Source organism: Ipomoea nil, unplaced genomic scaffold, assembly GCF_001879475.1.
Source record: "Ipomoea nil cultivar Tokyo-kokei standard unplaced genomic scaffold, Asagao_1.1 scaffold1447, whole genome shotgun sequence".
Lineage (NCBI taxonomy): Eukaryota > Viridiplantae > Streptophyta > Magnoliopsida > Solanales > Convolvulaceae > Ipomoea > Ipomoea nil.
This window is the reverse complement of record NW_017617875.1, coordinates 570086-584099: the sequence shown is the minus strand read 5'-3', so window position 1 is coordinate 584099 and position 14014 is coordinate 570086. Positions and strand designations below refer to the sequence as shown.

General features: G+C 34.9%; 1 protein-coding gene across 1 annotated transcript; it reads left to right on the top strand.

Moving 5' to 3' along the window:
* The first annotated feature begins 6549 nt into the window (after nucleotides 1–6549).
* Nucleotides 6550–8388, top strand: LOC109188607 (WRKY transcription factor 22-like). The gene is made up of 3 exons (XM_019339240.1): nucleotides 6550–7201; nucleotides 7291–7401; nucleotides 7496–8388. The coding sequence occupies exons 1-3, from the start codon at nucleotides 6708–6710 to the stop codon at nucleotides 7917–7919; spliced, it is 1029 nt and encodes a 342-aa protein (XP_019194785.1). The 5' UTR covers nucleotides 6550–6707; the 3' UTR covers nucleotides 7920–8388.
* The last annotated feature ends 5626 nt before the right edge of the window (nucleotides 8389–14014 follow it).

Genomic DNA, 14014 nt, shown 5'->3' with positions numbered 1-14014 from the left:
GTACTACGATGGATGAGGAGTTCAATGCCTTGCTGGCTAATCATACATGGCGGTTGGTTCATGCCACTTCTAGCGTGAATATTATTGGTTGGAAGTGGGTTTTCAGCACTAAGCGGAAGGCGGACGGGTCCATAGAGTGTTACAAGGCTCGCCTGGTTGCTAAAGGCTTTAACCAGGTCGCTGGTGAGGATTTCTTTGACACTTTCAGTTCGGTTGTCAAACTTGACACTTTCAGTTCGGTTCTAATCTTGTTTTGTGGGTATGCTGCAAGTTGCGGACAGTTGCACGTTTGTCGACAGAAGCTGAGTATAAGGCTCATGTGGATGCATCTGCTGAGGTGAGTAGGTGATGTGGGTTGTTTCTTTACTGCGTGAGCTTGGTCTCTCACCTACTAGTTCCCCGACGTTGTGGTGTGACAATTTGGGGGCCACTTATCTCTTTACCAATCCTGTTTTTCATGCTAGGACGAAGCATGTGGAGGTGGACTACCATTTTGTGCGCGATAAGGTGGCTTCTAGAGATCTACAGGTTAATTTCATTTCAACGAAAGACCAGCTTGCAGATATCATTACTAAACCTCTTGCGACATCTCGTTTTTCCTCTATTCGGGACAAGCTCAATGTTGTTTCTGTTCAACCTTGTGCTTGAGGAGTGTATTAGGACTCTAATATTAGTCTCCTAATATAAGTCTTCCGCTATGTATTTATCTCTTGTGTATTTTGTATTGTACTGATATGTTATTATTCATTCATTCACGGTAATATAGTTTGTGTGACAATTCCCTGAACTCATCCCTCCTTCCCTCCTGGGACATCCTGATGATGGTTCAACATCCCAACTTTTCGCATACATTTCTTTTCACCCTTTTTCCTTGCTATCACTAAAATTCATGTGTTCCCTAGATTGAATGAGGACTCGATTTTAATTTTTAGAGTTTGCATTTATCAATATCATGGACATGCCTCTTGTCAAAATGGCAATATTTATATTTATCGACCCTCGACTCCTTTGCAACAGGTGGAGGATGGAGCCATCCTCTCCGTAGGTTAAGACTTCGTTAGGTCACGTTGTCAGAGGGGTCAATGCCATAAGTACAGGGTGCATTGGTGGGTACATCCTTGGTGGCACGCTCGATATCGTTGGTCTACTCGCCCCGTTCTCAAGGTCTTTGTATAAGGTGATTGGCTCTCGAGGTTTGCCAAGGTCTTTATTGACCAACTTGGTTGGGGTTGCCCCAAAGAAATTATGCTTCCAAGATGTGACTTCTTTTTTGTTCTTTATTATTTTTTTTGTACACTTGGTGAACCCTTCCTTATGACCTTAGCCAACAAATGACAACATGGAGGTTACGCATAGCTGACCGGCTCAAACCAAGAAAGCCAATAGGCTACTCTCACTAGGAGTCAAACTTATAATCTTGTTATTATTATTGAGTAATAAGTCTTTTATGAAGTTGTCTCACCTCATAAAAAGTATTACATTTTAAGTAAAAAGTTTTACACATCTCATAGTGAAATGATCTCACACAAGACTTATTCAGTATTATTCGGTACATGAGTACATATGTTGGATTTGAATAGAGGTGAAACGAATATGTGATTTAATTTCACGTGTATTATCAAGGATTTGTGCAATCGCCCACACGAGCAACTTAGTTGGTTCATAAGTGATAAATTGTTAGCAAGAACACGGGATTGAACCCTGACAAAAGAGCTGTCAAAACGGGTCGGCAGCGCGGGGCAAGTTAAAGCCCATTGGCCCGGTGGGGTGGGCCAAAGAAGCCCGCTCTTTGGCGAGCCTAGGTTTTGCTGGTCCGCCCTAGCCCGTGGTCTAGGCGGGCGCTCGCCACCCGACCTTTGCTTATTTGTTTTTTTGTTTTTTGTTTTCTTTTTTGTTTGTTTTCCTTGTTCTATACGTTGTTAGTTTCTTGCTTTGTTAAGGTTTACACTTTTACCATTTGTGCACTATAAAAATAATTGAAATAACTTGTTACATAAGTACTAATTTAACTTTTAAAACTTTAAGCTATAATTCTAAAATTTAAAAAAAAAAAAAAAAAAAAAAAAAACCGCTCTTTGGCAGACCTCTATTTTTTAAACGCACTACCTAAGTAGGGAGCAAGGCAGGCCGGCCCCGCGGGCAAATCTCGTTTTGACAACTCTACCTTGCTACCACGGTGTGGGAGTTACAACCAATGTGGTAGGCTCTTTATGGGCACCAGGAACTAGTCCTCCCACCTAATGGGCGGCAAAGTCACTGTAATTTACCATTCCATTATCATGTCAGGCGTGAGTTTAGAGGCAAGCAAATATCACCTTTTGTGGGCAAAGATTTGTGCAATTTATCGTTAAATGATACCCCATAATGTAGCAGAGTTAATTCCACCAGAGGTCCCTTGTCTTTGTTGGCAATTCCAAATTTAGTCCTAGACTATCGTTTTTGCCATTTAACATCACAGACTTTCATTTTTTTGGACATTTTTAGTCAAAATCATAACTTTTCCTATTTTTAGCAAGGACATTTTTGTATGTTCATATTTTTTTTTCGTTATTTTTTTGGTTTCAACCAGCTTAATTGGTTTAGAAATTTAGGTAACCTCTGATTTTTAGTAACCATAATTTTTCAACCACGTTTTAGTAAAGTTCTAAACCAATTAAACCAGTTAAAACCGGAAAAATAACAAAAGAATAATATGAAGAGACAAAAATTCTCTTACTAAAAATAGGAAATGTCATGAAAAGGATTAAAAGTGTCCAAAAAATTATAGTCTGGGATGTTAAATGGTAAAAACGATAGTCTGAGACTAAATTTAGAATTACCACCAAAGACAAGGGACTTCTGGTGAAATTAACTCTAATGTAGCATAATCCTTATTCACATAAGTGTATGAGTGTATCATTAATTTGATTAATTGATGATATTTGAATTTGATTTATTCGGAATTCATATAAAGACTTGATATGATTTAATGCTATCTAGTTGGTTGTTGGTATAAAGTAACAGTAATTATGATATTACGGAATATTTAATAGAACTTGAGTTAATGCACACATAGTGATTTAATTTCATGTGTATTTTCAAGGATTTGGGGAATTTATCATTAATGATACCCCATAATCTAGCATGCATAATCCTTATTCACATATTGATGATATTTGATTTTGATTTATTCGGAATTTATATAAACACTTCATATATATGATTTAAAATAAAATAGTCGGTGTAACGTAACAATAATTATGATCGTATTGAATAAACATATGTGATTTAATTTCATGTGTATTTTCCGGGATTTATGCAATTTATCATTAAATGATACCCCATAATCTAGCATAATCCTTATTCACTAAGTTTTATTTGAATTTGATTTATTCGGAAATTATATAAAGGCTTCATATGGTTTAATGCTATGTAGACATGTTTTTTTTTTTTTGAAAATCTATGTAGACATGTAGTTGGTATAAAGTAACAATAATTATTATCATATTGAATAAAACTTGATTTAATACTACACAAATATATAAATATATAAATATAAATAAATACATACATGTATACATACGAACACACACATACACACATATATCACTGTTGGAAATTATGAAATTTCTGACCACTTGAAAGTGATCTTAAATGAAGTCGAAAGCCTTGTTCCGACCACTTTTGGTATTCGGAAAAACCTTTGTTGCTATTTTCGACCACTTTTTACTTTCGACTTGATTTAAGATCACTTTCAGGTGGTCGGAAGGTCCATAATTTCCAGCAGTGTATACACACACACAATAAAACTTAATTCATAAAATTTTACTTAATGCAATATGAATCCCTTTTCTATGGCTTCCTTCCCATCCCAAAGAAATTCAATTTTAAATTGATTAATAATAACATATACTCAAATATCTGACAATACTATAACGTATAACGTATGGCATATCATCATTGTGAGATGTACAAAGTTTGACTAACCTATCTCATATAATATAATATTCATTATTTTTTTTTAAACGTATAACGTATGACATATCATCATTTTAAGATGTACCGTTTAACTCTTATTCAAAAAAAAAGTATTTGACTTAGAGTTTTATTGATTAAATCTAATTAATTATGTATGTTTTAAAATTTTCATATTTATATTATTAAAGACGACAATCCAACTCAAAGACATAATTCTTTTAAAAATCTAAATACACTTGTCAGTTTTCTTAAATATACCAAAAAGAAAAAAGAACAAAATTTTCAAACATTCCTTGTATAACATAAACCCAAAAAAAAAAAAAAAAACAAAAAAAAAAACAAAAACAAAAACAAAAATAAAAAAAATTGTGTAATTAATTTAAAAAAAATTCCTTCATATACGGAAGCTCTTTTCGAACTGTTTAGAGAAACAAATTATGGGTCTTAAAAACTAACGTGATTATTTCTATAAAAAAATAATAATATTTTAAAATAACACATTTAGTCCCTAAATTATACTCTTAGTGATGACTCAATACCTAAGTTTCAAGGGCATATCCATATTTTAATTTTCCTGTTGGTCCTCGACGTTAGGAAGCCACAAACAATGTTAAATTCAATGGAAAATATGTTAAAAAAAAAAAAAGCATCTAAACATAAAAGCAAAACGCATTCCATAAGTTTCGTGAAAGGATAGCCGAATGGTGAAACATGATTCTCGTACCAGAATGTCATTAGTTTGATTTTTAACAATGCTCTCTTGGTTGAGTCTGTCGTACTAAGTTTTTGTAGTGCAATTCAGCGAAGGGATTACTATATCTAACTCGCTCTACATTTTTATATGTTTTGTGTTCTGGTTTGCTTTAATCTAATTGTGTTTAAATTTTGTTCCTCAACATGATATACTTCTTTCATATTCGGATTTAGAGTTGTGTGTTTAAGTTCGTCCTTAGATTTCTTACTTTTGTTTAACTCAATCCTATTTAATGCTCAACCTTTTCTTCAAAGATCGATAATAATGACAAATTTCAGTAACTTAGCAAGAAATGAGAAGAAACAAACAGAAATTTGGAAGAAAATCCAAAAGAAATGAGAGAAGATATAGAAGAAAGAAGGAATAACAAGATTGCAAATTCATTCAACTTGATGGTTTAAATACATTCACTAAAATATAACCTAAAATAATGACAACAATTTTAGAAAACTCCCATGCATGTAGAGTACTTGTTCTAAATGGTGAGAGCATTAAGTGCCCTATAGTTAACACACAAGCCCTATCCCCAATCTTTCTTTGAAACAACCATTACAGAATAAGTAAAACTGGACTAACTAGGGGTAATGATTCTTTTCTCATGCATTATTTCAATCCTGAATAGAAGTGTATAGTTTGGTGACGAATTTCAAAGTTAGATAGACTTTATTCTTTGAAGATAACACTTTTTCTTCCTGAATTATATACTTATAGCACTTTTCTCCCCGAATTATATATTTATAGCACCTTTTCTCCCTGAATTATTCAAGTGATAATTTTTCTTCCTGAATTATTCAAGTGGCATGCAATTTCCCCCGATATGTTAAATGGACATATTTATCCTTAAAATAAATATTGCATTTATTTTTCTTCTCCAACAAATTATGAAAGTGATTTGGTTCAAACCATGCAGACACTATACCAACCAAACTGAAAGATTTCAATTACAGTTTAAAACCGGAACCCGTTATTTAGAGTTTATGAAAATCTTGAACTAGAACAGTCGGTTCATGTTCCGAACTGAAAAAAATAAAATACATTAATTGTTGAATTTAGACTATTTTAAAAATAAAAAGTATAATTTTAAAAGAAAATTTAAAAGAAAATTTGAACCAACAGTTCAAACTGAATCTGGAACCGTGAACCGGCGTTTCAAAATCAAAACCAAATCGCGATCATATATACTGAAACCCAATTATTTCGATTTATGATTTTAATAAACTGAAACACAAATAATGAATTCTGGTTCTAAATCATAACCGAAAACTTTCGATTCGATTGTTATAGTGTCTGGTTCAGATCAAACCGAACCGTAATCATTCATACGTTTAAGCAATAATTTGTTCTTTTAAGGCTGAACCCCAACCCTAAGGGCCCCCCATACCCGGCCCGACAGAGCGGTGAGAGGTTGTAAATCATGGTGACTCAACTGAACATTAATCACAGAGGCTAGAATAATTTGTTGGAGAAAAAAAATAAATAAAATATTTATTTTAATAGTAGGAATATCCATTTAATATTAGGAAAAAAAACACCACTAAAATGTGTGCTATTAACATATAATTTGTGGAAAAAAGTGCCATTTTCTCTATGACGAAACTGAGAAACTTGGATTAAAAAAAAAATGGATACAATTTATTTTGGACATTTAGAAGTTATTTGATTTCTTTTGCTATTTTATTCGTTAACTTGAGCCACACAGTCGAATGTATAAAAAGAAGAAGAAAAAAAAAATGCATATTCTCATAGAGGACAGCAAGACACAATGGTGGGGTCCACGATCCCAATCGTTTTCTTCTCTCTCTACTGAAAACCACCCAAAGTCTCTCTCTCTGTCTCTCTCTCTATATATTATGCTAGTTGGCTGTATTCCCACCCATTTACAATTCCCCTCTCTCTCTCTCTCTCTCTCTCTCTCCATCTCCAAAAGTCAGCGCCTTCTTTTGTCTCTTTTTCCTGCGTCTTCTCTCTCTACCAAAGTCAAAGGGATACACAAGAAATGGGGGATGATTGGGATCTACATGCGGTGGTCAGAGGCTGCTCAGCTGCTGCCGCCGCCGCTGCTGCCTCCTCGTCCGCAGCCACCGCCACCACCGCCGCTTCTCCTCTGTTCCAGCCGAGGCAAGACCAAGACTTGCTCTGCTTACAAGATCTGCTTGAATTTGGGGCGGCGAGAAATGAGAACAGACGCCGCTTTAACGACGACTTGCATGATCTCTACCGGCCTTTCTTCCCGCCGCCGCCGCCTCCGCAGCCGTCTCTGCAACGAACACAGCCGCCGCCGCCGCCGCTCTCCCCGCAGAGCACGCCAATCTCGCCCCTCTCTGTTCTCGGAGGATTACCAGATCTGTCTCCCTCCCACCAAATCCTCAAACCGCACATTTCTCCCGCGGCGACAATCATTCACCCCAAGAAACAGCCTTTCCCCGTAAATATTTCTTCTGCAACTAGTCCTGCTACTCCGAATACTCAAAGCCCAAGAAGCAAAAGAAGGTAATTTTATCTTAACCTTTTCTTTTTCCTTTCTCTTTTGGGTGAAAAATTGGAATTTTGTTTTTGAGTTTTGGTTTTGTTTTTGACAGAAAGAACCAGTTGAAGAGGGTGTGCCAAGTTCCTGCTGAGGCTTTATCTTCTGATGTGTGGTCTTGGAGAAAATATGGGCAAAAACCCATCAAAGGCTCCCCATACCCAAGGTAAGAATGATTTATGGCAAGAAAAAGAATGATTTCTGGAGATAGATGTTCTTAGTTTCTTGTTGGTTTGATTAATTTGGATTTTTTTTCTCAGGGGTTACTACAGATGTAGCACCTCGAAGGGGTGTTTGGCCAGAAAACAAGTGGAGCGGAATAGATCTGACCCGACTATGTTCATCGTCACCTACACAGCAGAGCACAACCACCCTATGCCTACCCACCGGAACTCGCTCGCCGGCAGCACCCGCCAAAAGCCGGCGGCGGCCTCCTCCGGGGATACCATGAAGTCCGGCGCCTCGCCGGCGCCGGAAAAGCAAGAAAGCAGCAGGGACGATATGTTTGAGGACGAAGACGACGAATTCGGCGTCTCCAACATGGCAATCGATAGCATGGGCCCCGACGACGACTTCTTCGAGGGCTTGGAAGACCTCGGCGGTGATTGTTTCCCCGATAATTTACCCGGCCAGTTGCCGTGGCTCACCAACAATGCAACAACAACGGCGGCCGGCGGTGGTTGACTAGCTAAAAAAAGTAAAAGGGTGGGGGGGGGGGGGGTGTGGGGGTGAAGAAATGATGCTTTTCTTCTCTCTCACTTCTCTTTCGCTTTCTTGTAGTATCTTTTCTAGCCGTTAGAGATGGGAAAAAAACTCGAAAGTAGAGTAAGGGAGAGACGGAGACAGAATCGGATAATCACAATGTTCTCGTACGTGTTAACGTATGATTGTGAGAGGATTATAGATGTCAAACAAAAAAGATAGGTTCCCATTTTTTTTTTTTTTTAAATTTCGAAAAACATTATTCCGTCTAGGTAAAATTCCTCCTAATTTTTAGCCTTTGTTAGTGGTATTATATTGTGTATGATCGATTGATCGATCAGGGTACATAATCTTAAATGTCATTAGGTGATGTTATTTCTGGACAATCATGATTGTAATCAATTTCTCAAACAGCTTTTCATAATTCATGCCCTTTTTGGTGTTTGCTTAATCATGTTTTGTGTTCTTGTCATAAATTATGTCACACTAACTTGTGTCAATGTTGAGTCCCAAATGGTATCTTGAGGAGGATATATGCTTCAAATTGGGTTGAAGCTTAGCTTTTACCATTACAATCAATGTCTATTCCCCTTCCTCAGATCAAGATGGAATAATTGTAGCATTGTACTAGAAGCTCCAACCACCTTACTATCCCAAAGAATATGTATACAATAGACAACTTGTTGCTAGATGCATGGCTTATTCTAAAATTATGGTATGACGTTTATTGGTAATAGTTTTTATTTTACGTGAAATTTTATCATGCACTGTGTTATTTTATGTTCGGTTAAGTTATTTGCTCAGATTATTGGCTTTGCTAACTACAAGGTTTCAAATTTAACTTCTAGTGAGAGTGACTTATCAATCTTATTGGTCTGAACTAGTTGGCTATAATAGGCAACCCTTACTCATTTACTTGTGAATTGTGATACTTTACCTAGTATACACTTGATAAGTGATTAATTGCACTTAATACTAATACCATGTTTATGGAGATTTTGCTTGTATCTCATTTACTTTGGTGAAATATTGTGTTCAACTCATTAATATTTGATTTTTAGAAATTTATGAGCAAATATGGCAAACTATGCAATTTGTGACATGTTGAGCGTATTTTTATCCTATCTCTTTTATGCGGAGCCCAATTGAAGTGTTAATAAAAATACAATGAAGTCCCCTACACCTCTTATGTTAAGAGCTTTCAGAGATTCAATACAAATCAAGGCCGAAAAATTGAGAAGACTCTGACACGCCCCAAGGACACTACCTTGCAATATGTTGAGAGTATTTTTATCTTATCTCTTTCATATGAAATCAAACTGAGGTGATTCAAGTGTCCATTGGAAAGATAAGACAATCTTCTACAATTTTCATGTTCAGAATTTTCAAAGATTCGGAAAAATTAAGGTTAAAAAGTGGATAGATTTTGACGCACCCAAGAACACGACCATGCGACATGTTGATAGTATTTCGGTTATATCTCTTTCATATGAAGTCGAATTTAGGTGATTCAAGTGGCCCTAGAAATCTAAGACAGTCCTCTACAACTTTTGTGTTCAAACTTTTCAAAGATTCAACCCAAAAAATGAAGAAAAATGTAGACAGAAACCGACATGCCCATGGACACGGTTGTGTTATTACAGGGCGTGACGACATTTGGGAATCTATTTAAGCCGCATTTTTAACCCTTTTGAGCAACTTTTTTCAACACTAGACTTTGGAAAACATTCCAATACACTTTTTAGGACTTCAACCACTCTTGGAAAGGCATCTTTACATCTCAGGAAGACTTGGAATCAAGATTTCTTCGTGGATTAAAGGGGTTTCTCTATGCTCTTCCATTCTTTTATTGTTTCTTTGATTTCTTATGTTTGCCTCCATGTTACAAGCTAAACTCTGTGGTAATTGACATTATGATGAACCCTACGATGAATCCATTGCTTAATTGCTTTCTTACCATAATACAATCATGTTATTTATTGTTCTTGAATTAATAAATGTCGGTTTATTAAATTCTTGATTAATACACATATTTTGCGATAGAGATATCCTTTGTATGTGTAGATCTCACATGATTGAAAAGATGGATTGCAACCATAGAGATGGAATGATATCAGTCAGTGGTCTTTCATTTTTATTTTTAATTGAATCATCACCAGATATTTAGACTAGATAATAAAATCACGACGATTACTAGTATTTATAGTCATTGTGGGATACACATTCATTACTCAACCTTCTATAATCTATACTAAAAACGATTGATGAACTTGCCTAATCAAATTTGTATAGTTACAAATAAGGTATTAACACCTTCAAGTAATGACTATAAGTTTCTCTAATCACCAAATAAAGAAAAGTTGTACTCTTTTAGCACCTTTAGCAAAAAAAGAGAAATAATTCGAAAAGGCAAAAAGCATAATGGCATAAGATTATTGTAAGTTAAATGTCGAAACAAACCTAGAAAAAAAATCATCATAAATTTACAAGAAATAGTAGGGGTGAGTGCAGAGTAGATATGAGAGGATTTGGAGTGAACCCGAGTCTAATTCACTAAAGGTAGATAATTGAATATAATCCAATATAATTTGCTAATGGCGGATTGCATTTAGGGCTGTCAAAGTGGGTGAAAATCCGCGGGCTGGCCTGCACCCGCCCCACAGTGGGGCGGGTTAGGGCCACCAAAAAATAGGCCCGTGAAAACGCGGGCCTAACGGGCTTAGCCCGCGGAGGGCCATAGCCCGCACGGGTAAACTCGCGCGGGTTGCGGGCCTACCCGCGGGCCAAGCCCTTTAAAAAAAATATCTGTATATATTATATTATATAATATATAAATTATAAAATATAATATAACAGTAAAGAAACTGCTTAAGACTAAAGAAAAGAGGTAAAACCTAAATTTCTAATCCTAATCCTAATTGACTACTGTTTACTGTCTCTCTCTATATATAATATAATATAATTGTTTAAGACTAAAGAAAAAAATCTCTAATCCACTAGGCAACTTTTATTTTTGTTTTTATTTTGTCTTAAACTTATAAAGTTTATTTATAATTAATGAAATGCATTTTGGCATGCAGGAATATGTTCCGCAGTACGATGAAATAGTGTCCAAGTTGATCTGGGAGGAGGTTGGGATTGAAGACTAAATTAGGGGCCTCAATATGTTTTCCTTTCAGTCACAGAAGAACAAATCCTAGAAGAAGAAGAAGAAAAGATGCTTATTAGACATTTTTTATTTTTTTTAAATTTTAACACCAGCCCGCGGGCCAACCCGCGGGGCCCGCAAGCCCGCATGGGGCGGGCTTGGGTTGTATATGTCCTAGCCCGCGGGCTTCGCAGGCCGGCCCGCAAAAATCCGCAAAAAGAAAAGCCCACGGTAGGGCGGGCCTAATGGGGCGGGCCGACCCATTTTGACAGCCCTAATTGAATTATGCATCCTAAGTTTAAAAATAAGATAAATTACAATACAAGAATTCGTGTATTTAAAAATCAAAATAACAATATATTTTTTTTTTTTTCAAATATCCCATTAAAAACAAATACAAAATATAGGAAAAATTGCATTTTTGGTCCCTGAGTTATACTCAAGTTTCAACTTAGTCCCTGAGTTATGACTGTATCCATTTTTAGCCCCTCAGTTATAAATGAAGTGGCGCATTTGGTTCCCGACCATTAAAACTGACGAAAAAATTATAAAATATTTAAAATTTGAGGGGTAAAGTAGAAAATTCACATTTTATTCTCATTCTTATATCAAAATCACTTTCACAATATTATTTTTCACTTCTTAGCCTCTTATTTCAAGATTGTTCAATTCTAAAAGCATTTCAATAACTTTAGTATGACTTGTTAGGAAACTGACTCTCGTATAACAAACTTAAGACTTAGAACAAACAAAGAAACACTTGATCATTGTCTTCAAACGTGTGAAACACACTATCATATCAATTTTCAATTTTCTTTACTAAGCAACAAAGGTAATCAAACAAGAACTTTTGAGATACAAAATGATGTCAAACTTATTAGCTTGCTTTTGTGAGAAATTCACCAACGAAATAACTTGAGATTTTTAGTATGTAAAATTTTTTCATATGGATTAGTTTAGTCAAATAATCGTTTTTAGAAGTTACAAAAGTTTTTAGAATTTTCATAACTGAGTCTTAGATTCCTCATTCATTACTATGGTTTTTAAGAAGACAGAGGAGGTGATGGATATATATAAAATATAATTTTCATATATTGTTAGGATATACGATTCTTGATTAAGTTAATGCAGAGCTTACGAAAGAATTTTACGTACTAAAATATCAAGTTACTCCCTTGGTGAATTTGTCATAAAAATATCCTGAGAAATTTGATATCTTCTTGTATTTCAAAAGTTATGGTTTGATTACCATTATGTTTAGTAAGGAAAATCAGAAACTTTTTGGATAGTGTATTTTACATGCATGAAGACAATGATCAAGTGTTCTCTTATTTGTACTGAATCACAGATTTCTTATATGAGACTCAACTTACTAACAAGTCATATGAAGATTATTGAATTGCTTTTTGGAATGGAAGAATTTTGAAATAGAATGCTAGGAAGTTGAAAATAACGTTGCAAAAATGGTTTCAATATAAGAAAGTGAATAAAATGTGAATTTCTTAAATTACCTCTAAAATTTGAAGTATTTTTTTTTTAAATTTTTTCGTTAGTTTTAACGGTCGGGGACCAAATGCGCCACTTCACTCATAACTGAGGAATTAAAATGGATACGATCATAACTGAAGGACTGAGTTGTCACTACCACTATAACTCATGGACCAAACTCGCTATTTTCTCATTTTAAAAATACAAATACTCATTTCTACTAAGTACTCATTTCTACTAAGGGTCCGTTTGGAAAGCAGGAAAATGACTTCTGGAAAATGAGTCATTTTTCGGAAAACATTTTCCTTTCCAGTGTTTGGTTGCATTCTGAAAAATTGTTTTTGTGTGTTTGGTTCATTTTATGGATAATGAGTAGAATTGTATAATTAAATATTTTAATTATGTTATTTAGAATATTATAACATGTATAATAATATATAATAATAATTTTAAATATAATAAAAAATAACTAATAATATATCAAAAATATTATGGTGGTGGTGGTGGTGTAGTGGTAGTGGTGTTATTTGTTATATAATAATAATAATAACTAGTAATTCACCCGCGCGATGCACGAAAAAAATTATATTATTGTAAATATAAATAAAAAATAGAAAAACTAAAATATTTTAAATTGTTTAATATAATAATATTTTGAGCTTCCATTCGTCAAGTATTTATTATTTTTATAGAATACAAAATTAAAATTAAAATTAAAATTTTGTATGGTTAATATAATCTCTAATTATGTGCATATTCAAATAAACTTATGGAGAGAATTTACATAATTACATTGATTTATTCTTAATTGTATTTCATCTATATTATAATTTTCATAATACGAATAATAACTAAGATAATTACATTTGGAAAGCAAATTTCAAATTTTGTATGAGTAAATTTAAACTCTAAGTGAACACATTTTTTATATGATTATATAATATATAACTATTTTATTTTTCAAAAGTACATTTTTTAATTAATTATATAATATATAGCTATTTTATTTTTCAAATGTTGTGCTTTTTTATTTATTTATTTATTTATAATAAAGGATGGTGTGGCATTAATTGTAACATTAATTACTTCTCAAACCATATAGCTTTATAATAATAATAATAATAATAATAATAATAATAATAATAATAATAATAATAATAATTGGTGGTGGTATGATGGTGGTGGTGGTGATGGTGTGGTGGTGGTGGTGGTGGCGGCGGTTGCGGTGGTATGGTTGTGGTGGTGGCGGCGGCTGTGGTGTGATGATGGTGGCGGTGGTATGGTGGTGGTGGTGGTGGCGGCGGTTGCGGTGGTATGGTCGTGGTGGTGGCGGCGGCTGTGGTGGTGGCGGTGGTTGCGGTGGTGGCGGTGGCGGTGGTATGATGGTGGTGGCGGCGGCGGCGGTGGCGGTGGTAGTGGTGGTGGCGACGGTGGTGGTGGT

Bases quoted from the DNA above. Each gene is read 5' to 3' on its own strand.
- LOC109188607 (XM_019339240.1), top strand. From the start codon at position 6,708: ATGGGGGATGATTGGGATCTACATGCGGTGGTCAGAGGCTGCTCAGCT. The intron at 7,202-7,290 runs GTAATTTTATCT...TGTTTTTGACAG, and splicing joins AGCCCAAGAAGCAAAAGAAG to AAAGAACCAGTTGAAGAGGG. The intron at 7,402-7,495 runs GTAAGAATGATT...TTTTTTTCTCAG, and splicing joins AAAGGCTCCCCATACCCAAG to GGGTTACTACAGATGTAGCA.